At 41.7% G+C, this 26,191-nt stretch overlaps 1 protein-coding gene across 1 annotated transcript in view; it reads left to right on the plus strand.

Annotated features, from left to right (window-relative positions):
- Window positions 1-26,191, plus strand: part of DIAPH2 (diaphanous related formin 2) — a 168,167-nt gene that overhangs the window by 63,612 nt on the left and 78,364 nt on the right. Inside the window, exons 23-25 of the mRNA XM_050974361.1 lie at window positions 3,199-3,438; window positions 8,223-8,352; window positions 18,896-19,019. Coding sequence (XP_050830318.1) covers window positions 3,199-3,438; window positions 8,223-8,352; window positions 18,896-19,019 — 494 coding nt within the window. The remainder of the gene's footprint in view (window positions 1-3,198; window positions 3,439-8,222; window positions 8,353-18,895; window positions 19,020-26,191) is intronic.

Genomic DNA, 26,191 nt, shown 5'->3' on the forward strand with positions numbered 1-26,191 from the left:
CTTTAATAAAAACCAGTATTTGCCTGGTGGGTCCTGCACTGGTGCTAAAATGCTGGCTTTGCTTCTGGTTATGATTTCATGGAACTGTCCTTTAAAGTGGAAGAAATGCAGCTGAACCTCAAGTCTTGACTGAAGTTCTTTCTTCCAATGTGTCAAATTAATTTTGGAGTTTCTCAGTAATAGTAATCTTAACCTTGACTTCAGGAATAGAAGACAGACTACCTTAAATAATATTTCAAGTGTGTCCCCTTATTTTTATATAGATTTAGGTGTGTTAATTATTAAGATATGTAAATTGGATAATCACTTTGCCCATCAAATTTAATCACGTTTGGAATAAGTTGCTTAAAATTTGTGTAGAAAAACCACACTTGGTAAAAGATTAACTTATTTGGGAGAACCGATTAACTTAATATTCAGCTGATAGGGAAATGAAAATGAGAACTGCATTTTCATTTAGATGAATGTTCAAATCAATTATATATTCTAATTAGGTATTGGAACTTTTTGAAGTTATATCCGGGGATCAAAAAAGGCACCACAACTTCCTCTAAAGGAAAGTTTGCATTGGTGTTGAAGTAGAGCAAGAAAAATAGGAAAAAAAAATTAGAAAATTTTAAAAATTGAAAAAAAAGAGGAAAAAAAAAAGAAAAAATAGAAAAAAAAATTAAAACAGAAAAAGGAGCTGGATCAACTGTGTGCCACGGACTCAGCTGGGCAGGATGGTACCTGAGTTCTGCACCTAAACCTCGTGTTCAGGAGCTCATTTGTTGTGAGAGGGGAACAGCTGCAGCTTCAGTGAGGAGCTGCATTTCCACTTCAGTGCCAGCTGAACATTTCCAGTGTTACAAAAGCATAAATGTGAGGACTTGTATAAACCTGCACATTCTGTGCCCCTTTTCTTCCTGTGTAACCAGCTCAGCAGTCCTGGCTGGGAGGCAGACGAAGTGAATCGAGAATTGTACAAGTTGATTGCACCTCCATTGCTTTAAAGTCATTCAGGCTTTTAAATTGAATTTATTGGCTGCTTGTTTGGCCTCATTGTAATTTTGTGAGCTGCTGCAGAATTAATCTTCCTAGAATGTTTCCAGGGGAAAAAAAGGCAACTTTAATATAACATAGGTAAGAGGCTAAGTTGTCTGAGTAAGTTGACAAATTTTTATTAGAGGAATGTCAGCTTTTTCGTAGGAAGTGAGGCAAATTTAATTGTGCTTTTTGCCTTTCTCCAATAGCCTTTGATCCTCCTTTTAATACAGGGCTTGAGAATTGAATGATGATAATAAAGCATAAAGAACTGAATAAAGAACTTGATTAGGTAGAGAGTTCAGACAAGACCTTTATGAGAGCCCAGAAGGGGAAATAATGACATGCAGCCCATCACTGACAGTCAGCTGGAAAAGAAATATCCATTCTCTTGCCTCTTTAAGTGTTTGCAGAGGAAGGCAGTGCTTGCTGTCCCATGCACCTGTTGGAATGTTTCGTTTCTTATATAAATAAATATAAATATATATCTATATATGCCTTTGACAGTAATTTTTTTAAAGCCATAAAGAATTTGAGCTTTCCAAGTGAATGTAGGCTTTGCTCCTTACCTAATTCTAGGAGATTGCCCCAAATTCAGGATGGGATCACTCCTTTCTCTGCCACTGAGCATGTGGATTTAGAAACAGGCCCAAAAAAGGGGAAACCAGGGCAGGGTGAGGCAGGAGGAACTAAAATAGCATTTGTGCCCATTTTCTGCTGATACCTAAAGGGAATTCTGTGTATAAAAATCTTCTGGGCTTAAGGAAACAACCCACATGCAAACAGCTCTTAGGAAATTATCAAAATAGTTTTAAATATTATGTAGGTCAGGGAATGGAATTAAAACTTAACTGTTGGCTTGGTGGTCAAAAGCTAATAAATGATCACTGTTCCATGGCACCACCCAGGATTAAAGAAGAAAGGACACTTCTCTCAAGTTTAAGGATTATTCTTCACTAATGTTGATGTCACACTCTCCTGTGGGCTTGCACATGTATTGTTGCACTCTGGTTTTGGGATCTAAAGCTTTTGTCAATTTTTTTTCTGTGCCATTTTGAGTAAAAACAGCAATTTGAGATTGTTCTACAAAAGTTAAAGCAAATTATGTGATTAATTTTAATTTCCATCTACTGCGGATTAGTGTAAGTAGATCCTTTCAAGGCAGATGTTTTCAGTGTGATATTTCTGAAATACAGGATGATTAGAAGAATCATGTTTCAAGACTTTCAATGATTTTGGCTTAGAGAGGCTCAGAGAGAAATTAGTGACAATGGAGATTTATAAAAAAAGATCACTAGTTCTGCTGAGATGCTTCTTTTCTGATCCTTCCCTTTTCCTTGTTCCAGCCTGATCACAGGAATTGTTTGAGACCATCTGGAGCGCCTTCGTGTTTGTGTTCATTTTAGAATGAATTCATTATTATTCAGGCCACTCCAGTCCTTCCTGTGGAAGTTATTGCTGCTGCTTCTGCTGGGAGATAGCACTGGTAGAAAAATCATGGTTCCTCCAAGGACCATGGCCAGATTTTGGCCAACAGAGACAGGAGCACATCAAAATCTTCCTGTTCTGCAAGTCAAGATCTGTGATTTGTCACATAGCAAAGCTTTTCTTGCCAAGTGCTTCAGGAACACCCCTGGTGGTGAATACATTGGGGAAGAAATCTATCTGTACTCTGCCAAGATCAGCTAGATTTGGAATATAACCATTTTTGCAATTAAATGAAAAATTTCAAGTGGTTTAACAATGTTCAGTACATCTTTTTTTCCCTAATTTAAATTCCTCTTGTGTGCTAAGTGGGAGGAAATAACTCTGATCACTTGTGCAAAATACGAAAGGCATTTTGTGACCTAGGCTAGTGAATTTGGTCTGGGGATTTAAATTAATGAGTCAGCATTGTAGATTATTTTCAGTGTCTGCTGTGTTGCAACATCAGGACTGTAACCTCCTTGTCAGGGTTTCCAACCTCCCACCTTTGTATCAGAGCAGGAAGGGATGAGTGCAGTGCTCTCCTTTGCCAAGTGTCTGACACACAGAGGTGCTGGGTGCCTGGGAGCACGAGGCAGGCAGGAGCCGTGGGCTTGCTGGCTGGTGCTGTGTTCTCACAATTAGAATTGGACCTTTTTGAGCTGTTGAGGATTTGAGCTCTCCTGCTAAGCCAGCCTTTGGTGCTTGCAGATGAGCTCGGTGAAGATGCTGCGCGCGCGGCTCAACGGGATCCTGTTCCGGCTGATGTTCGAGGAGCACGTCAACAACATCAAACCCGACATCATGGCCGTGACCCTGGCCTGTGAGGAGCTCAAGAAGAGCGAGAGCTTCAGCAAGCTCCTGGAGCTGGTGCTCTTCCTGGGCAACTACATGAACTCTGGCTCCAGGAATGCTCAGTCTCTGGGCTTCAACATCAGCTTCCTCTGCAAGGTGAGTGCAGCACAGAGTGAGATGCATGGCCCCAAAGCTGGGCAGCTCCTGAAACTCAGCACAGGAGAAGGGCCCAGAGCTGGGGCAGCACCCCAGTGAGGGTCCCTGACTGACTGCACCCCAGTGAGGGTCCCTGACTCACTGCACCCCAGTGAGGGTCCCTGACTCACTGCACCCCAGTGAGGGTCCCTGACTGACTGCACCCAGTGAGGGTCCCTGAGTGCACCCCAGTGGGAGTCCCTGACTGACTGCACCCCAGTGGGAGTCCCTGACTGCACCCTGTCAGAACCCAGGACATCCCTCTGGGAGTCCAGAGTTGCCAGGACCCCTGCCAGGGGGCTCAGAGACCCTGGCACACAGCCCAGAACACCTGTGGGTTCAATTACGAACCATGGAGCAAACTGCCACCTTTACAGGAAGAGATAAAAGCCACAGCAGTTTAGATAATGTAAAAATAAAGTACTCAGAGGGTGTAAATGTAGGTTTTAGGATTTTTGGTGTAGGGGTTTCTGGGGACAAGATGGAGGGATTTGGGCGTGTCTAGCCTTTGTTCTTCTTATATAGTTATATAGTTATAATAACTCCTTTTTCGGACCAGTGACTGTCATTTACTGGACTTTCTGCCCATGATAAGAGATTTTTGTTATGTTTTTTTGAGCCAGCTGTGAGCGAGGTCTGTGTACACATTTCTATGTGCAGAATACACACACCTCATGATGAGGAGTCCTAATGTGATGAATTCACTTTTCAATACAACCAGAGTTTTGTATTGATTTCTTTTTTTTGCTTGTTTCTTGAACAATCTTAAAATTAATTGGCTGTTTACTGGATGCAGTGCTTACATTATGCAGTCTGAAAAAGAAAAAGAGGAGAAAAAAGGCAAGTATTGATCTGGGATAAACGTTTGGTTTGGAAAATAAATGATTTTACAACAGAGCTGGTCATTTTGTACAGAGATCTGGTTGTGTTAAAACTCTTATTAAAACATGATAAAGAAAATGAAAGAAAGCACAATTCCAACCTGCCTGGACTGAGCTGGAAGGCTAATGAGTGAGGAGTAATTGCAAATCCTTAAAAACAGATTATCTCTCTGGATGTTGCACTGCAGTGTATGATGGTATTGGAGATAGAAATGATCTGTAAACAATCTTGGCAGAAGGCAGAGAACTTCATTTTGTTCACATGAGAGACCTCAGCATCAGAGTTCCTGGGATGGATCAGGACTGGCCAGGGGAGCAGCTCCTCCTGTGCCTGCAGCAGAGCATCCCCAGTGCCTGAGCATGGGGTGCCCTGTGAAAACAGAAACACAGCAGGGAGAGTGCTCAGGCTGAGGGGCTGCTGCAGTAACCCTCTGAAGCTGGCTGTGTTTGTTAAATATGTCCAGAGGATCCTGCTGCTTCTTGAACTCCCAGTGCAGCAGGAGCCCCCTCAGGAGCTCCAAAATTCTGCTCTGTGGGAGTGGAGCTGGAAGGAAGGAGGTTTGTTTTAGGGATGTGCAGGTACAGCTGCTGGTCCTGTGGGGCTCAGTTCGAGGGAGGAGCAGGAGCTGAGTTTCCATAAAGCTTTTGCAGCCTTCTGCCTGGATCAATGTCTGTTCATCTGTTAAGTGCTGCTATGCTGCTTTTTGTTCAAAGTGCAAATAGAACAAGACAAGCTGTTTATCCAGGCTGAGCATTGCTGATGAGGGGACATTTATTGTCCAGCAGCCCTTGTTCTGGGAAGGGGGGAAAGACTTCTAGGGTAGGAGAAGGTCTATAATCTCATAAAAATCAATAGAGAGCCTTTTTATAGCCATAATAAAGTGTCACTCCAGTGATGGTTCCCACATAAATTTTTCCTCGCATTGGCTGCCACGTTTATCCCTCACACCTGAGAGCTGCAGCCAGAAGCACCTGGGAGAACCCAACCCCATCCTGGCAGTGGGCTGTGCTGTGATTGGCATGGCTTAAATGCTTTACTCTGTGTAGAGGGAGAGTTTTGTTCTGGTGGTGTTTTCCTGGCTCACAGCATTCACCATCCTTCCTGTGGAACTCTTGATTTGAGTGGTTGGGCTGTGTTGTGCTCTGTGTCCTTTGGCCTTTAATCCTTCCCCAAGCCATGGATCTCATGGTATTGACCCTCAAATTGATGCTTCAGCCTTCAGCTGGAGCTGCTTGCTGTAGCTCCCACTGATCTAGCAATTTATTTCATTTATTTTTAAACTGGGTGCGTTATTTCCAAATTCCATCTCTTGGGCAAAGAAAGGCCCTAGTCTCAAAACCTGTATTTTAATATTTGAACACCACAGTGTTAAAAATTTATCCCGAATCATAGAATGATAGAATATCCTGAGTTGGAAAGGACCCACGAGGTTCATCAAAGTCCAGCTCCTGGTCTTGTAAGCACAGCTTAATAGGCTCTTTTTGCTTTTCTTCCACTTGGCTGGAGTCTGTAGATCAGCTGAAATGAGGCTAAGCTGTTAGGTTCTTTATGAGCCAAGGAATGGTACATCTATTGGGCAAAATTACTGCAAGGAAAAAGGTGAATGTGAAAGTAGTGCATTTATTGCAAAAATTTAAAATAATGATATTTATATAAATGGTATGTATATAAAAGCAATATATATAAAAGTATTATTGAATAGGAGTGTCTATTGAATATGAGTGTGTATTGAATAGGAATATATATTAAACACAAGTTCAGGGTGTGATACAGACAACCACCAAGCTGCCCCTGTCCAGTTCCTACCTTTCATTTCTGTTTTTCTATTTAAATATTATGTGCTAAACTACACTCCAACAGCACCTATCTTGTTTAATTATATCAGTGGGCTTAGGACTTGATTTTTCAAGTACAGATATTGATTCTAAACATCAAGCCGACCTATCTGCATCCATTGTGTTAAAAGTAAAGGTGAATATAGCAGAGACTTGTTTATGATTGGGCCAAAGAAATTAATTTGGCACATTTGTTCAAGTTCTAAATGTTTATTTAGGTATTTATTTAGGTGCTTACCTTTGCTACAAGGTGCTATTGCTGACTCTTATTGTGATGTTGCTCTTGGTGGCAAAACATGTTCCTGTTGTAATTTGAAAGCAAAATAATTTTGTCCATTTAGAAAAAAAAGTGCTTTATCCACTTGATGATGTCAGAGAGATCAAAGGCTGCAAATCCCACTACTGTTGTTCACAGACAAATTGAAATGCAATTTCTTTTTTCCATGCAGATGTTTAGCCAGTAAATCTACGATTTTTTTCCAAGTCAGAGGAACTTCTGTGCATGTAACACAGGAAAGCCCTTTAACTGCACACCATTACTGAGCATTGTTTAGTCTCTAATCTCTGAATTGGGATGAATTAAATTGCTTTCTTAATTGCATAAATACCTTATATTTTTAAAAGCCTGTTTTTCCTCTGCACTCATTTATTCCTAACAGGGTAATCCTTAAAGCTGAAAGGCCTCTATTAAATTGAACATCGATGGCAAGCCTGTCATGAGGATTATAGAATTAGAACTTCAAGTGATTTAGAGAATGAGAAAACAAATAGGAGATTTTACACAAGCATTTATGTATTCTTCTTAAATAAATCCTTTATTTCATTTGTTCTGTATGTTGTAGCTTACTTCTGTGTAAGAACTGTACTAGATGGGTAAAATGCTGTTAAAACAATTCTTTGCAGATGTATTACTAATTCTCTGTCAAGTGAGGTGTGCTCCTCTCAGACTCTTACATGCACCTGCTCTGTCTTGCCTTTGTGAATAAATCTCTGCTCCTGCTGGATCTTCATCAACTCACACATCCCTTCTTCACATCTGCACAGAAATGGGCAAGCTCAGGAGTTTGGTCCTAAATTTGTTCTCTCATCTCTAAAGTCCATGATGCTCCTTTACCTAGACAGGTGCCCTGTGCCATGGCTGGAGCCATAAGGTTATTGGAAATGTGCCACTGGTCCTACGGTCTAACAATTAGCTCAGGTTTTTGTTTTTTTAACTAAAAACCTCATTTCAGCACTTCATGCACTCATGCTGATGGAGAACAGAGTCTTATCACTCCCAAGAATACTGATTTGTTTCAGGCCACTAAAAATGCATCTGCAGTTGAAGGAACATCAAAAATATCCATTAACATGTTACTGCCCATCGTGCAGTTTTCTGCAGCTTTTCATAAATGCAGCTGGGTGCATTGCATTTCCTTCAGCTGCAGGCAGGATTGCCTTTGCTTTGCTGTGATTCTGTGTTCTGGCAAGGCAGGGGGCATTTATTTGGTGCATCTCCATAGAATTGGTCTCCAAATCTTTAGCCTAACGCAGCAGGGCTTGGATTTTGCTCCAAGAAAAAATTGTGGATTTACAGCAAGGAGCTACTTTAGTTTGACTGGTCAGAATGCAAATTCTGAGTGTTAGCATGGTGTCCAGCTATGCAGCACTTCAGGGATTCCTGTGGAGATTTGGCATTTATGGCATTGAAGGAATGCTGTCATTTCAGTTCTGCCTAATCTCTGTCCACAGCTATTTTTTATCTGGGGGATTCTGAACTGGCAATGCTGAAATCTCAGAACTTTATCTCAGATCTTGTTCTCATCAAAATTAATCATTATTTCTTACAATACATCATAGGGTAGATTCCTTCTAGTCCTAAATTATGAAGAATTCAAGAAATTTCATTTTTTAAATAATCTGTTTATTTGCAGGCAACCATGTAGGTAACTTTTTGCTAATGAGTGGAAGTCTGCAATATTCACTTCATTGAAATGTTTTAAGAATTTATTTTTTTCTCTTTGTCTCCTCCTGTGCTCACTTTTTTAGATTCGAGATACAAAATCATCAGATCAGAAAACCACCCTGCTGCATTTCCTGGCAGAAATCTGTGAGGAGAATTACAGGGACATCTTAAAATTCCCTGATGAGCTGCAGCACGTGGAGAGTGCAAGCAAAGGTAAGCAGCAGGCAAAGCACCTGAAGGTAGCAGTTGTTTGCTGTGGCATTAAATGCTCCCAGCATTTCATTTGGGATTGTGGGATTATGTAAGCTGTAAGCATTGATAACCCACGTGGATTGTGCTTCTCTGGTGTTTATTGAGCTGAGAACAAAAAGGGGAAAACAGTAATAGAGCAACTCCTTCTGTAGTAGGCTGGGAAAATAATACAATTTATAGTACAATTAAAATAAAAATTTTAAATTGTATTAAAAATTTTAAATTGTATTAAAATAATACAATTTATTTCAGTGAGGTGCTTGAAAAGTCACAGCTCAGGAGTTGTGCCAGCAGTGCAGGGATGGTGTTGGGTGTCCCATCAAACCTCTGAGGAGGGAGCTCTGAGTGTGCAAGGAGCCTTCACACACAGAGCTCCTCATTTCCACACCTGAGAGAGAACAACAAATAAATAGCTGTGCTAGTTATGCAAATAAATATAAATATTTATTTATGCATTAAATACTTAAATACAAAGTATTATATATATATATATATATTATATATATAATATATATACTATAAATATATATAATAAATATGCATCTTTATTATTTATGCAAGTAAACAGCATGCTCTGGAAGAATCCCAGGCTGCACAGGCCACAGTTAATGGTTATTTTTGGTCAGTCAGCAGTGCAGGCTGGGGATGTGGAGCTGAGTTCACCTGCTGGCCACCTTCTCACGTGGCACAGGCTGTGCTGCTTGGCACCCTCGCTGCTGAGGCAGAAGTAGAAGATTGCACAACTTTTGATTGGTCCATTTCATCAGAATATAAATATAAATATAAATACCTGGGCAGGCACAAGAGTATGAAGGAAAACAGAGGTGAGAAGGAGTTGGATGCACATTTCCACCAGCCCTGTCCAGGTTTTCTCCTGGCATTTTTTGTCTCCTTTTCTCCAGGGCTATCAGTCAGTGTCTCTCCCCAGTGCAGTGATTAGCTGTTGGATACTTTATTAATGAGGCCATCCCTTGCTCTCAGTCTGTGCTCTGGTGTCTGCTGGCAGCAGAGCTCCTGTGTGCCCCAGGCCCTGGGGAGTCCCTCCATCAGCCCAGCTTTGCCATGCTCTCACCTCACACTGCTTCACACTTTGCTGTGTCTGCCTTCATCATGCTTTTATTTTGCTGTTTCTCACACTTTGCATGCACCTTTCAGTGTTTGTTTTCCTGCACACAACCTGTGTTTTATTTGTGTTGGTTCAACGTGTCACTTTGCTGCAGGATGGTTCACTGGCCTGAGTCCTGCTCTGGGGTTTTTGGGGGGTCTCTGCAGGGCTCAGAGATCCTTGTGAGTCCTTTCCAGCTCAGGACATTCTGTGATTGTGAGGACTAACGTATTAATTAAGTTATTTATGCAAGTAGCAGTTTGGCATCTTATCTAAATTCCAAAAATGTTTTCTCCCACTGGATAATTCCTTTCTCGAGGTGACTTTTCATCATCTTCTTCCTTTCTTTGTGAAGTCTTCTGGTTTACCAGGCACTTTTGATGGTCTTTTATGAGTTTTCTTCTGTGGGTGACACTTGACCTCGCAGCTTTGAGATTTTTATAGATGGTTTCAAAGCCTCTGATGTTCTCTAAGTTGACTTGAGGAATTAAACTGGAAGAGTCAGTAAAGTTTAGTTAAGCTGTAGCATCCTAAACAGAGAAAGCATATTAATGGGAGCAAAGCCTCTCATAATTCTGGTGCTCAGAATACATATGAAAAAGATTTTATTGCAGTTCAATTTGGTTCATTCTGTAAGATAAAAGCTGCATTTCCTATAAACAGCACTGACTTCTAGCAGAGCATAAACTGCAGTTTTTAATGACCAAAACTTCTCGTTCAGCCCCTCTTTGCTTTCTGGAGCAAGGCAGATTTTTGGCAGAATAAATGGGATTTGTGCAAGGAGCTTCAGCTGCTCTCCATGGTGCTGCAGGGGTTGGGTGATTGTCAGGTTCATCTGCTCTGCCACACGTGGGGCTTTTCCTGTGCAGGAATTTGAAGTGCTTTGCATGCAGGAGATTTGCACTTCCTATTTGTTGTTTGGGGTTTTATAAACCAGTGGTTTTGGGGACAGACAGTTTATTTTTCCTGTGGGAAGCCTCTTTTGGAATAAATTGGATGGATATGAGGATGCTGGCATCAGTTATTCATAAAATAGGAGGAAATCTCCCAGCCAATATTACCTCTGCATGAATTTTAAATAAGGAAATGTGAGCTGGGCAGGTGAGTGTCACTGCTTGAGATGGATGCTGGTACTCCTTAGTCAGGAGGCAGCCCCGTGGTCTGGGCTGTGCAGAACCTTCCAAATGCTGCACTTGGCATCTGCAGCTTCCTTTCAGCCTTGGCTGCATATTCTCACTTCCATGGAAAGGGAAAAAAAATCCTGTTCAGCTTCATTTTCATATAAGAATAAAGAACCAGCATCTGAACAACAGCTGATTTCTTTTTTTATTTTTGCTTTTTAACAAAGAGCAGATAAAAATGGATTTTAATATGAAAAGGTCAATGGGATTAGATGAACTCCCCATGCATGTACTAAAATCTTCAATAATCTGATATTAGGTATAATAAAATCGTTGATCTTTTTAAAGATGGAAGATCAACCTGCAGCTTTATGAAAACTAAAAATAAATTAGGGAACAGTTTTATTCTGGAAAATACAAGCAAAGGTCAAAATGATTAACTATCAAGAGATCATTGGAAAAACATTTCTTCTTCCTGGAGGCAGGCTGGGAAAGGAAAACCAAGCAAAACTCACAATGCAGTGCATTGTTTGATGGCAGTGATTTCCTTTTCCCCCTTTCTTTTTTCCCCCTTTTCTCCTGTCCTTTGGAACCAGACCCAGCCCTGTTGCCTCATTCACTTCACTTGTTATCCCTCTTGCTGCTTTTCATGGTATTTGCTCTTACCACTTTATAAGCTCAGTTTTTATTAAATTCCTGGAAAATTCCCATTCCCTTTTGGGCTTCAGTCAAATTTCCAAACAAAGCCAAGAGGTACCTTACAAGTCAGATATTTCTAGACAGCCATGTGGTTAAAAGTATTAACTCAGAAAATAAATATATTTTTCAAGTTAACGCTCACCTGAGTGCCAAGCCTCTCAGAAATCATAAAAGTGAAATAGGCAACACAAAATGAAGATGATTAAAATAAGTTAGCCATGGGCTTCATAAAAGCAAGTGAATTTTAAATATTAGGAGGAGCAGTTTTACATCCCAGTTTGTGATTTAGCCATTGTGCCTGTGAATAATAAACCAGAAATGAGCCATAGCTCTGTCTAGCTGTTGGATGTCACATTCCTGATGGAGCTGTTCCTGCTTGGCCTGCCAGCAGTGGCACTCACTGGGCTGTGCAGTGCCACAGCAAACTGAGATTAACTGGGAAAGAGGATATATATATATATATAATCAATATATATATATATATATATCAATATCTGTATTTTTTAGTCTCTTTCAGCAATAATGAGGGGTTTTTGAGCACTTAACACACTGGGTTCTTTGCCTGACATCTAGGTGTGCCACTTGATAGTTCTTTTCAAGTGGTGTTGAAAGTGAAATGAAGTGAAAGGTGCTGGTGGGGGTGAGTGAGGTCTGTGCAGTGGAAATACCAACCCCACAGCACTGATCTGTCACTCACTTGGACACTGGAATTTATTTCATTAATTTGCAAGCATATGGTTCTGATGGTGGAGGCATCTCTCTGGAAAGGCCATTAGCAATTGAAACACTGGGGAATGCAAATATGTGTGTACTTTTTATTATAAACACTGCAATAAAGGATTAATTTTGAGATTTTATACAGGTACTTCACTGTGATTTAATGGCATCATTTTAGAATGGGGGAAATATTTTAAAGCATCCTGTGCCACTGTCACTTTGAAGTGCAGCAATTTAAAACATGCTCATAAGCAGCAGCCGTTTTTCTGTCAGACAAAAGTTTTATAGTTTGTTGCAGCAGAAAAAACCCTGGGTTTTAGCAGAGAGATCTGCAGCATTTCCACCTTTAAAGCACGGCTGAAATTGCTGAAGCAGATTTTGCCCAGTCTGGCAGGTGAGTGGTGGAAAGCAGAAAGCTCCCAGGTGCTTCTTGTGTTCCTGAGCAGGAATTTCTCTCAGGGATCCTTTTGGAGCCTGGCTGAGGCTCTGCATTGCCTCACACTCTGCAGAATGGCTCAGTCACTTCTCCCAGCCCGTGGAGGCTTTGAGGGTTTTTTAGCTGCTGTCTGTGTGTAATAAATGCTGTGGTTGTTGAGTTCTGGAGCTACATTTTGAAGTTATAATTTGGACTCTCCATGAAGCAGCTCTCTGTATGGTTTGCATTTCAGGCTCTGCTCCTCTCCCTGAAGTGCAAGTATCAAGGGCAACATGAAAGAACAGTCCAAATGACTCTCATGGGCTGTTGCTTATGAAAGAAATTAAAGCATTTAAGAATTTCTGGCTGTAGTTAAACCAATTCAGAAGTGAAGATTGCTTTAAATGTCTTAAGTTGTGTAATCCATTTAGAATTCCTTAATACAAGCCTCCAGAGAGAGGCAACAGCTGCAGAATGGCACTTTGTTCTTTCTTCTCCTGCTTATCTGTGGTGGAATTTGCACTTTGGTGCCTGGGAGGAAGGTTCTGGCCCCTCTGGAGTGGCTCAGGCAGCCAGGAATGCCAGGCTCAGCTGGATGAAGTTGCCCAAAATCTCTGTGAGCTTTTCTCTCAGCAGCAGGTTGTGTGACAGCAGCTCTGCTCCTTCTCTGTGCCTTCCTTACTTTGTGTTTACTTGTCTCCTCTGCTTCATTTGCAATTGGTCCTGCACCCCTGCCAGCAGCTCTGCTCCAGCATGCTCATTTAATACATCCTGATTTGGTAATTAGGAGCTCTCCTTTAAAAATCAACTCAACTTCTGAGATCTTGAAAGACATTTGTAATGAAGTCAACATCAAAGTAGGGTGAGTTTCTGGAGTGCTCTGGAGCTGATATCCCACACTGCCAGGAGAGCACTGCAGAGCTCTTCTCACCCAGCAGCTCCAGTGCTCCTGCTTATTCTCCTAAAACTGGGGCATTTGTTTTCTAAAAGATTTGTAGTTGTAGTATGAAAAGTTTTAGTTCAACTGAAAGTTTTAGTTGAACTAAAACTTTTCATACTACATCATTTGTACTGCTACATACTACAACTACTACTTCATTTGTAGTTGTACTATGAAAACTTTTTAGTTCAACTAAATACTTCCCTTCTATGGCATAGTTTGGATAGTGAGTAAATGTGGAAGGTTGGGGGAGAGGCTGCTCCTGCCAAGGGAGAGCAGGAGGGTGGCACACACAGAGAGTGCCTGAGACTGAATCTCTCCTTAAACAGCAAACCAGGAGTGAGTGGGCTTGGTACAAAGGGCTTTTACATGGGAATTGTGCTCAGCTCTCCTGCAGGTGGGCAGCACAGGGACAGCAATGCACAGCTACTCTGCCTCTGTTTGGCCAGGGCAATGAAGTTCTGTAGCAGCCTGGAAAGGTGGAGCACAGCTGGAAAGGTGGATCACAGCTGGAAAGGTGGAGCTCAGCCTGGAAAGGTGGAACACAGCTGGAAGGGTGGAGCACTGCTGTGTCCCTGCCTTCTGCCCCTTCCCCTGCAGGGCTGGGAGCAGGCAGAGCCTCTGCTGGGCAAGGAAACCTCAGCATGCAAATCCAAAGTGGCAATGCACGTCCATGAGTGAAATCTGTCTGTTAAAAATTCTGCTTTGAGGCATCCTCAGATCAAATCCCAGTACCCAGTGATAGGATACAAACAAAACATTGCCATTTGGGCAGACCTGCTCCTGCTCCTCCTCCAAAAGCTGCAAATGTGCAGGGCAGATTCTGTCAGGGAGAAAGTCTGTTCTGCCTGGTGGGTTGGTTGTTAAGCACCAGGACTTTGTGTCAGAAAGCTTTCCCAGTTTTTGGAGGAGGAGGATGGCAGCTCCTCTAGCTGGGTAAGGTGGGAGCTGTTCTTCCCCTTGGACCCTGAAGTGTTTAAACATTTATTGTCTTAACAAACAGAAACTTGCTTGGGATGAATTGAGTGATCAATGCTTGTAATTCCTTCAGATTATGAACTTGTTCATCCATTTCTCTCCCAACTGCCCCTCCTTCCTTTGTGAAAGGCTCTTTCCATCTGCCCTCGGGCAATAAGAAATAAATAGTCATTAGTATGCTTACAATGTAGTTATGGTGCAAATACTGTCTAGACTTAAAAATCCACGGGTTAATTTGCTTGGTGCAGACCTGCTTTTGCTTACTGAAGTAATTGATGTTGTTGGCTTTCCCTTCAGAGTGGTTTCCAGCTGTGGACACGGCCATCCCAGCTCTGCATCATGATCAGAGACCATTTAAATGTCTCATGCAAGAGGCACTGCACCTAATCAGAATGTATCATTTCACCTCTTGTTGTGGGGAGGGCTCTCAGTCTGATGCAATCTTGTTTTAGAGGGGATTAGTCTGACCTTTGGTCCTGTTGCTGTATTAATGTAAATACAAAATGCTTAGCCTGGCTACAGGGACCAGCTAGTGCTCACCATCAGCATGAGATTAACTGCTGGGAGCCTTTCCTGGGGCTGGACTGCTCCAGCAGGCACTCACTAAGCCTTCCTTAGCGTGCAGACTGTGCAGGGCTGTCTCCAAAGTAAGTGGATAGGATTGGTTTGAGGGGTTTTTTCAGAGGAGCAATTAATAATAAGATGAAGGAAATTATTGCCTTCCATGTCAGAATAATATTGTGCCATCTCTGCAGTGGCTGTGATTTTCTACTATAATTAAATAATAATATACAAAACAATCTTTTAATCAGTCCAGGATTTAGTGAGTGGCACTCAGTATTTGTGCAGAGACAATATTGATGGATGGAAGCTCTTGTACTGCTCTGTCCCTGACAGGAATCCTCTGGACACTGCATTATCCCCCATCCCTTTGCCTTCTTCCTGGTAGCTCTGTGTGTTACAGTGACTCTGCAGTGAGCTGAAACACAAATTTAACTTCTGTTCTTGGCTTTTTCCTTTGTGTCATGAACCCTTTTGTCACCAGGGTTTGAGGTCCACACATTCAAGGTGCTGCATTTCTTCCCACCTTGGAGCTGCAGGTGCTGTCTGCAAGCCTCCTTTCCTTAGGGCTGAACTGAGGGTCAGACTGACACCATTTGGCACAGACTGAGAAATTTTGCTGCCTTTCTCCTCTCTTTGGCCTTGAGGATTGGTCCATATATGGGTTTTGGGGTTTATGTGGGTTTTTAGACAGGCTGACTGGGCAGGACACTGCAGCTCCTCCAGGCTGCTTCCCCCCCAGTCTGCATCTGCTCACAGACTTCAAAAATTCCATCCCTGCCTCCTGCCTTTGACTTCCTTCTGAACCTGCTGCCCAAGAATCCACATCATTCCTTCCTGAACTCATTCATCCTCTGCCTCCACTGTTCCCTGTGTCAGCAAATCAGTCTGACTTTGGGATTCTCCAGCTTTCCCATTTCTTGGATGCTGCCTTTCCACCATGGCTGGGAGTCCTCATGCCCTGGGAGGGTGTCTGAGGTGGTTCTTTACTGCTGCTGATTTCTTTTCCTTTGGAAATGACAAAAACAACCAACCTTTTCTCCTTGCTAATACAAGGAAATTAATGGCCAGGCACCCTTTAGGGTGCTTCTCTTTTTTTGGGGTCTGCTCATCCCTGAGTGTTTGGGGGTTACACACAGAGGGCTTTTTCTGGTGGGTTTTGCTTCTGGGGTTTTTTCCTTCATGTTTTCCTCATTTTCTCTACTTGCCTCACGTTCCTGCCTCGACATCAGTTATTTATGTGTTGGATTTGGTTGGTTTTTCTCTCTTGCTGCAACATTAAGTGGAATCATGTTGGAATGGCTGCTGCAGAGAGGCTTTGTCAGTAAGAGCCCTTGCTGCTGAAGGCCAAGTGCTGCCTTTCCTGTCCATTTTTGAGACCAGTTCTGTTAAATGCCTAATTTTCCTGTGGAGTGATGGTCAAATGGAAGGTCTGTCTTTGAAGAGTGCAGGGGACAGGCTGTTCAGGGTGTGCAGTTGGAAATGGATTCAAGGAAATGGCTTTGTGCTGCTGCAAGTAGAATTTATGCTTTCATAAATTAAAACCTTGCAAGAGTTTGAAGGAATTTACATGAATTTCCCTGAAAGTAGAAGGTATTCATGTTGATTCCTTTGCACATTACTGAAGTAGTAAATCTCTAATAAAAGGGTTTATGGGAGGAAATGCAGATATTTTATTAGAGTCTATATATATATGTTCCCTGTTCTGTCATCTTTTGAAATTTGTCTTGCAGAACAACAACTGCATAAATTATTTGAACAGAAACTTGTACATTTGCCTGGGCATGGGGGGGGGGGGGGGAAGTGACCAGAATTGCATATTCTAGAGCATTTTTTTGTTAATTGAGTGTGAGTATAGAAGTTAATTATGGGAAGCACAGCTTTAGGCTGCAGCCTCCTTGCCTGGGTAGAGTTCCTGCTTCCAAAGCCAGGGTGCTCCTGCTCTGGGCCTTTCTGAACTTAGTTTTCCATCCATCTCCATCACAAACTCCAACAGTTATTTGTCATTGCTTGCTGAATTTCTTGGCATTTTTGAATTCCAGACAAAAATAAACTTTTACTCTTGCTTCGTGGTCGTGCATTTAAATATTTTCAAATTGCTAGCAGTTAAACTCTGTGTTATGTTGCCTATTTCCTTACCAGCTGCTGTTCTATGAACAGAATGACCATTTGCATCCTCCTCATTTATTTTTCACTTCCAGCATTTTCCTTCAGCTCTGTTTGTCCCCCTCTGCAACTCCACCACAGCCCATAAAAATATTACAGTAATTCAAGTTCTTCAGTTCAAGCAGAAATGGGTGCTTTCATTATAATATCAAACGATTAAACTAATGCAAGCAGAACCTAAAAGCTTTGATAATTTGTGTTATTCAGAGTGTTTTAGTGGTTGATTTCAAGGTTAACTCTCAAATGTGAATTTAAAAGCTACAAGGATTCTGTGGTCAATATACATTCCCACCCCAGCTGAATTAAGCTTAAAAACTTCCACTGTAATTCTAGGATTACAAGATGAGTAGTTCCTTTGGTACCCGGTATAAAATGGATAAAATTGAAAATAAAGTCAGGATAATGGCTGCTATAAAGGCAGCTCCATTGGTGCCATATGTATTTGAACACGCTGGTGAAATCAGTGTTACAGCTGATGTGAGTCCTCTCTTGGAGAGAACAGAAAATTGATTTTCCTCTGGGAACAGCTCCCTTACTTACCAGATTTTTATTTCCTGGGTGCTGTTTTTCAGGCCATCGTGACCCAATTTCCTTCTGCTCTTTAATCTCATGTATCCACAGCATCTTTTTGGGTTTGGTTTTTTTTTTTTTAATAGCAAGAAAATAGAAAAAGAAACGGTTCTCTGGAAAATACTTAGTGGGACTTTTGGGCAAACTGCTTTCCACTAAACACAATAAAACCTCCTTTTCTTGGCTGCCCTGGGGCAGAGGGGCCTTGGGATTCTCTGCTTTTCCTTAAGAGAGCTGAGTTCTGAGCTGTGCTAGAGGAGACAAAGAGAGGGAGAGAGCCTTGGGTGCCAGAGGCAGCTTTGGCTGGAGAGCAGGAGCTTGGCCAGTTGTTCTTGGGGATAAAAACCAGGATGGGCCCCCTGGCTTGTGCCATAAGTCAGTAATTCCAGTTCAGGCTGGTTTGATTCTCCAGCTGGAGCAGGGGTTTCTGTGCTGAGGCTCTGTCACTTTTCATCCAGGTCTGGGTTCCTTTGTGCTGTGGGGCTGCTTCACCTCCACGTGCTGCTGTCATTTTTTGCTCACAGGATGCATCAATTTGGGGCTGTTTAACCCAAATTGGCAGCACAGTGCTTTCCATTAGATTGGCTTCCCACACAGCAAGCAGGAGCTCTTTGCAGTCCCCTCTTTTATTTTTTAATTAGTGTGCTGTACTCTGAGTCCTTTACTTTGGATTATCAGCAGCGTTTATTATTCAGACCTACCTTTGCTATTACCACAGCTCTGGGCCCCAGAAATCAGAGCAACTTCAGTACAAGAAAAAATATTGAATTTTTCCCTCCATGTCTATTCTTTAAATCATTCCTGTAACAGAAATGTGCCTTAATAAGATCATTCATTTAACCAAGTACATGCATTAAGAAGATGAAATCTCTTTGAACTCCAGTTAGTTTTTAATCTTTGAATTAGATTTAAAAGAAAATTAGAAATAATAATATTAGAAATATTGGAATTTTTACCATAAATTTAAATAGAAATGGAATAATTTGAACTAATGGTAGAATTAAGTGGTGACATTTCAATGTTAAATATGATGATCTGGTATATTACAGTAGATATTTTCAATTTATTTTTATGAAGGGAAGGATTTTTTTACGAGCTGTAATTCAGAAAAATATGAATCTACTTAATGGAACCATTCTCTTTCAGATTATTTGTACTGACATTGTTTTTTCCTCTTTGATCCCCTTTCTGGAATCACTTTATAAACTCTTTTTTTTTTTTTTTCCCCTCAGTTTCAGCCCAGACTCTGAAGAGCAACCTGGATTCCATGAACCAGCAGATCCAGCGCCTGGAGAAGGACCTGGAGAACTTCCCCAAGAGCCAGGACGAGCACGACAAGTTTGTGGAGAAGATGAGCATATCCTTTTGGCACCTCCCACTGCTGCTCTGGGCACTCTCATCCTCTGCTTGGGCATTTGCAGCTCTCCAGAGCTGGGTTCAAGTCTCTTTTCCTGCATTTCTTCTAGAGCAGAGAAGAAGCATCAGTGGGTGTGGGGAATGTGAGCAGGCAGAGAGCTAAAGCCTCAATAATCAGATTTTCAAGGGGTGCCCAGACAGCTTTCCTGAGCAGCCCTGAACTCAGTATGGGGATGGTTTTTCTGTCTGAGAAGAATTATTGATTCCATTTTAGAAAAATGCCAGCAGTAAAGTTGATCCATTTATTATTTTAGCTCCAGAGGTGGTGTTTTTTGAAGGGCAGAGTATTAATTTTGCTAATGGTTTTAAGTTACATTTTTAACATTTTAGAGGAATATTTACATTTGGTTTCACTCTGAAGTGTTTTGTCCTTTAATTTCTGTAGAGAATAGAGACTTTGGGTTCTTTAGGTAAAATCTGGGGGGCACTTTAATCTGATATCTGTCTAGCTTGTTTTTGTATCTCCACCTTTCATTTTGTTCAAAACTTTAAACTAACAAGTCTGCTGAAGGTACAAGAAGCTCACAAAAATGCAGCAAAGACTGAGAAAAAGCCCTTAAAAAAAAAGAAAAAAAGAATTCCCAGGTTTTTATTGTGCTCAATCCCAGCTCTGTGTGGAAACATGGGAGCATCTGGAGTGTGGTGCCACGTCTGGGGCACTTTGTGCATTTCCAGCAGCTCAGATGTTCCTGGCAGGTCTCTCCTTTCTTGCTGCAGCAGAGCTGGTGGGTTTGGGGCTTCCAGGGGAAAGGAGAAGGAGGGGATGGATGTTTAGATCCATTCACAGCTGCTCAGCACCGCTGGCAGGTGGCTGCAATGAAGATTTCTCCCCTCTGCTGTGGCTGTGCTAAGTCAGTTTTTTGCAGGATTTACCATCTGAATGGAGCAGTGACAGAATTTCACAAGCAGATATTTAACATCTCCTCTGGATGGATTTATTTTAAGTTTCTGACAAGGCTGCTGGAAAGCAGCTTAAAGGAGACAACTCCTGACTAAGTGGAAAATTGTTTCTTATTCCTCCCACCTTCCCTTGCACCTTGTCTTGTGTGCCAGGTTCAGACTCGCTGCTGGTAATCACTTTTATCAGTTCTGCTACTAAACAAAGCTCATTATTATTTCCCTGAGCTTCCTTCACATCAGAAAATCTTTCAATATTGTAATTGTTCTGTGCCTTGTCACCCCATCAGAGGCTGAATTCTGACACGTTGGCCCCACTTTTGTTCATAAATTAAACCAATTTATGAAATGCACCTTTACCACTGTTTTTTCTGGTTAAGTTTTACAGTTCTGCTTTCCAGGTTTCAGAAATGATTGTTCAGTTCCATTTTTGTTTTGCTGCCTATGTTTTTACTTAAGGCCATGGTTAGCATCACTCAGATGATTTGGTGAGGAAAAAGAGCCAAGCAGATAATAGTTCACATTTTTCTCTCTGCAGCTTATCCCCTGAATTTCTTAGAGAAGAAAAAGTTTGTCTGACAATGCAAGAAAGTTAAAAAACCAAAAGTGCTGATGTTTCTTTGTGTGGGCAGAAGGAAGAGGAGCCTCTGCAGTGTTTGACAGGGGATTATTGCCAGGGTGCTGGGCAGCCTGGGGGTTGTTGCAGGTGGGTTCCTCCAGGTCGGTTCCTCCCTGCTCTCCCCAGCCCTGCCCTGGGGGCTCTGCAGCAGAGATGGGGCTGGAGCTGGGGCTGCTCCCCTGGGGATTTGTGTTGGCACAATGAGCAGATGGCCTGAGAAGGCTGAGCTTCCACCTCCAAAGTCATCTCCCCTCGCATCCAGGGACCCTCTTGGTTTCTGCTTATCACTGAATTCCTTAAGGCTTTCTGCACTCCCTGGTTTTTATTCGACTGGAGAATCCTTTTGGAGGGTGTAAAAGTGACACCCCGGTCTGCACTGTGTGTTTTTTTGAGTCCTCAGCTGCCTGAAGATTTGTTGGTGATGGCACATCCTGAGATGGGAAAGTTACAGAATTTCAGGCTGAACATCTCTCTGAGTGTTTGAGAAAATCTGAGCTGTCTCAGTAGAGTTTTGGGATGCAGCAATTACAATATTCAAGGCAGAGTTTCTCATTGCTGTCATCAACAAAGCTATTTACCAGTGGTTGTGGATGAGACTCCCTTCAGAGGATAGGAGAGTGATGGATACTGCTTGGAGTGTCAGATTCATGTAGGGGGCCAGTGACAAGAAAAATACCATTCATAATATGGATTTGTAATAATGAAATTAATATTCAAAATACAGAAGCAAATTCTGTCAAACTATTTAAGTAATTTTAATTTTTCTAACTTTTTTTAACAAATAAGCTTTTGGTGCTGTGAGTGACAAGAAGATGAATAGAAATTCTACCTACAATTTCATTTTGGATTTTTTTCTTGCTCAGTTTCTAAGCAAGATAAACTTTTCCCTTCACTTAATCAGTTTTTATTTAGCATATAGAGTTATTCATGTCAGTGCAGTGTGGCTGAAGAAAATAAAGGGATTAAAATAGTCCTTCTGTGAATTTCTTGCTATATTAAATAACTTAGGTGTGATTCCTGAAACAGCTTTTCCATGATCTGACCGTGACTGGAATTGTGTTTTACCTGAAGTTCAATTTGTAAATAATTCAGCTTCAAATGGGAGAGGTTCCTTTTGGAATTAGCCCTGCTGCATGCAGCACTGGGGAGTCTGATTCAACAGTTTAGAAAAGTAATTACAGACTTTGCCAAGTCTGCCTCTCACTCCTTGTTTTATTTCAGTGTTTGTGCCTCTCAGTGAAGATTTTTGCCAAGTGCAGAACTCTGAATTTTGTATTTGTGTGCTGTGAGTGTACCCAGTGATTTCAGTGATGTTCAAACACGGGTGTCTGCTTGGGGGTTGAGAAAAGTATTGACAGTGATGGAGTTCAAATGGAAATGTTATTAGCAAAGATTAAAAACAACTGAATTGAAAAGCAATTTCAGAGGGAACAAATGGGAAGTTGTACTGAGCTAACATTAATATGGATTTAGAACTATAAATACATGAATAATAAATATCGCTTCTTCTCCCTTCCAACACACAAACTGAAGTTTGTTCCTCTAGAAAATAATTAATTCCTCTAGAAATAAATATAAAGTATATAGCTCCTGCTATAGAGAGGAGCTTTGAACGTTGCTCCAAGGGCACATATTTGGTCCCTGGGTTCTTGCTTTTTGTTATCCTGCTCCCTGCACAGGAATCACTCTGGCTGTGCATGTTTTATAAAATACCTGCCATGAATTTATTCCTCCAGTGTGTCCTGCATCAGCCTTAAATGGAGACCTTGTGTGGCTGTTCTGCTTTTCAGCTGATCATTTACCCTCATCAGAGACATTCATGTGCCTCAAGTTATTGAAATCTTGTGCCTCCCAGAGCAATCAGTGCTGCCACGTGGCTTTTCTCACTGATTGCATACATGTGGAGAATTCAAAGCTTTTTTTTAAAGAGTTGTGAAATTAAGGCAATGATGAATGAAAGAGCAAAAATTACTGCAGATAAAAAAAATTCAAAGCACTGTGCATTCATCTTATCATTAAATGGAACAGCAGCAATTTGTGAACTAATTTTAATTTCCAGTAAGGAACACCATTCATTAGGAGAGAATCCTTTTTATGGAATACAAGAGCTGCCTTCCTGGCAGGCATGGATCCTCTCTTGATGTGCATTTATGCTCCCAGTGCTGTCTGACAGCCATGCAGCCTCACAAGCAAACACGAGGGCTCCTTTCCCCTCCTGATGCTTCACTTGTACAGAAGGGATCTGGGGACAGGTCTGGGGGCTGTGATGCAGGGGCAATGTTCAGATGAAAATCAGCTGGAGGTTCTCTTGTGGGAGCTGCAGTCCCTCAGAGCAGCCCCTGGGGAAGGAGCAGACATTCCCAAAGCTTGGATGCTTTGCTCCCCAAGGATCTCAGCAGCCTGAAGGTGGGAGCTGTGCTCCTGCCAGGGAGCAGGACAGCAATTCCAGAGGCAGAGGGAATGGCAGGGGCTCTGCTGGCATCTCCCAGCCCCTGGGATTTCCTGCTGGCTCCTCAGGGAGCTGCCCTAGCTGAGACAGACAGAGCAAAGCACCACGCTCCCTTTTCAGAAGCCTTCAAACTGGTTTTATTAAAGCAGGAATGCTTTTTAGGAATTCTTACAGAACTCCTAAGTTTACACTTACTGGTTAGAAGGGACAAAGTGCTGATGGGAACAGGCAGCTGCAGTTTCCCTTATTTCTCCTCCTTTCTCTCTTGGTTTCTGTGTCAGTGACCTTGGCAGGAAATTCTTTCAGGGGTGAGTGTGGATCTCTTACCCAGCTCCTCTCTGGCTCCCAGAGGTGCCTGTAAAGCCCCTTCCCCAGGGAGCAGTAATTCCCTTCAGGGGGCTGGAGATGCCTTTTCAGGACAGCCTGGTTTGGGGTTTGGAGCCTGGGATGTGCCAGAGTCTTCAGTTCTGCAGGAAAATGTCCATTAATATCCAAATGTGCTCAGACCCAGGGGATTCTCCCAGGTAACCCCCCAGGGAAGCATTTCTGGGAGCTTTTGTAGATGTCCCTACATTTGAGGTAATTACCTGAGTGTGTTTAAATTGTGATTTCCACTGGAGAGACATTTCTCAGGGCTTTGGGAGCTGGGAGAGAAAACCATTCAATGATTTTTAAATTTCAGATCATCTATAAACCTTAGAAGAGTTTCATGTATCTGCCTTTTCTTTCAGTATTTTTATAAAGGCTTTGTTCTCACTAGCTGCAAAAATGACATTTGAGAAGAGTTTATTTCCAAGTGCAACTCTTGACTAAAGGGGAATTATAGTTATTTATCCATAGGAAATGCTTTTCCTAAGTGTTGTGTGTGGGGAGAAGTCTACCTTCCTGCTCCTGGATGGGACATGGGTTTTATTTGCTGTGTTTTAAGTTGCTGCTACATCCCAGAAGGCATCAGAGTGTTTCCTTAGAGTGTTGAGCATTTGTTTAAATTGATTTCTTCTGCTCACAGTTCAAAAGAAGCTCTAAGGGGCAGGAAGCAGAAAGCTGTAGCTGTGTAGGGTGGAACAATGATGAACTCGTTGCAGCTTTAGGATTTGCTGAAGGTCAATAAATTATAATGAGCACCCAGCAGAGGGAGGAAACTTCTATTTGGTATTGATCTTTTAAGACTGTAATTTTTGTTGTTGTTTGCATTTAAGTATGAGAAATTATTTCTTAAAAAATCAACTTGGGATTAATTTAACTTTCTATTAGCTTCATACAGAAAACAACTGTTTTGTTCTAAATTAAAATACTAAGTGGAAGAAAAAGACTGCAGTGTCTGTTGAAGGCACAGCACAGGAAAGTAATGATTTATTTACTGTTGAACCTTTAGTTTTATGAGTTTTATGTTTAAATGGAAAGCATTTTAGGCAATAATTGCAAGCCTTATAATGCTGTACATCTGCTTTGCAATTAATTTTAGTACATAAATTGTTCAAGTTAAAGGAACTTGTTGAAGCAGAGCCTGTATTTAAGTGCCATGAATGCCATTTTTTTTTTTTTTTACCTGCTACAGACTCGTGTCAATTTGAATTTATTGGTAAGAAGTTAATCAGATGTTCTTCTTGCACCACCCATTCTGTGTGGTTTTATGCAGATTGGTTAACATGAGCAAGGAGGAAGTGTCACATGGGTGGTGTGTGCTAAATTCTGCATCTGGGATGCTCTGTTCTGTGTTCTTGCAGCTCTAAGACAGCCAAATGTGAGATTTGAGGATTAGATTTGAGATCCCAGTGATTTGCTGGGCTGTTTGACAGCCCCAGTCTGCGTGTCCCAGATTTGCATTATTTTGTATTGCCCCAAATGCAAGTAAAGCATCCCTAAAATGCACTTTGGAGAAGGCAATTGACAGCGTCTCATCTGCTGGGAGGTTACATTTAAAAACCTTTTATCTCTGAGCACTCCCTGGTATTGAAATGGGGCTGCCAAAGCAGGCAGGGCCCCCTTGCTGGAACTGGTGCTGTGATTCTGAGGAGGGATCCAGGGCCTTCATCAGCCCTGCCAGAAAATCCCCCTCCTCAAAGCCTTCTGATGGTAGATGGGAATTAGTTTGTACAAATAATCTGCTTTTCTTTTCCAAACCAGAGGCTTCTTTGGGCAATTCAGGGCATTGGTGAATAAGCAGAGTTTTCCTTCTCTGTTTCTTGCATTGCTAATTGTTAAAGCTCCTGGCATCTCAGCAGTTTGAATCCTATTGGAGAACTGACCCAGCCAAGTTAAAAATCAGATTACAAGCAATTGGGGCTATGTTTAGTTACTTCTATTCAATTGACATTATTAAGCTTTAGGGGGAAAAACCATCAGTATTTGATGTTGCTGAGCTCAAACGTGGTTTAGTTGTTTGCTTAGTCTGTGGGGAGTGTGTCTCCCCAGCTCACAAACTGATCTGTGTGTGCAGAGCTGCCCTTTCATAGGTAAAAGTTTAAAAATAAGATAATTAATGTTTCAGAAATATGGCCAGGACCTCTTGCAGTTAGAGAGAACAACATCAGAACACATTCTGAAATGTCAGCCCTGAGCAGCCCAGCACCACTCACACACACAGCCCCAGGAGCTGAAATTGCTTGGTTTGTTTCTTTGGAGAGCCTGTTGTTCACTGACAGTTGTGAGAGAACTGTTGTCATTCAATTTGATTTCCACTGAGAAATGGCCCCTGTGGCATTTACTAATCATTTCATTTTCCTGATTTTTCACCCTGGAATAAAATAATAATAATAATAATGCCCCCACTAAAAGAGGTTTGAAATATTTACATGGCTGGTGTCACATTTGGTGTGACTGGATGTTTGTCATGGAAATCAATGGATATAATTGAATTAAAGTGAGGGTAAATGTTCTGATTCTGCTGCAGATAAATGTTCCAGACCTGCAGCTCATTACCCTCGTGTTTGCTGGGGTGTGCAGCAGGTGAATGCTGGGAGTCTTTGGACAAAGTTAACTTATAAAAATATAGTGCTGAAAAAAGGCAAATTATTTTGCTGTTCTAATAGAATGGCTCTCCTTTGCTGGTCATGGCTGAAACCAGTTGTGTTTGGTTTGGTATTTAATACATTAAATGGAAATGCTGCTAATTATTGTCCCAAATAATCATCTCTCTAAATTAGT

The sequence above is a fragment of the Serinus canaria genome, chromosome 4A (genome assembly GCF_022539315.1).
Source record: "Serinus canaria isolate serCan28SL12 chromosome 4A, serCan2020, whole genome shotgun sequence".
In the NCBI taxonomy this organism is placed as follows: domain Eukaryota; kingdom Metazoa; phylum Chordata; class Aves; order Passeriformes; family Fringillidae; genus Serinus; species Serinus canaria.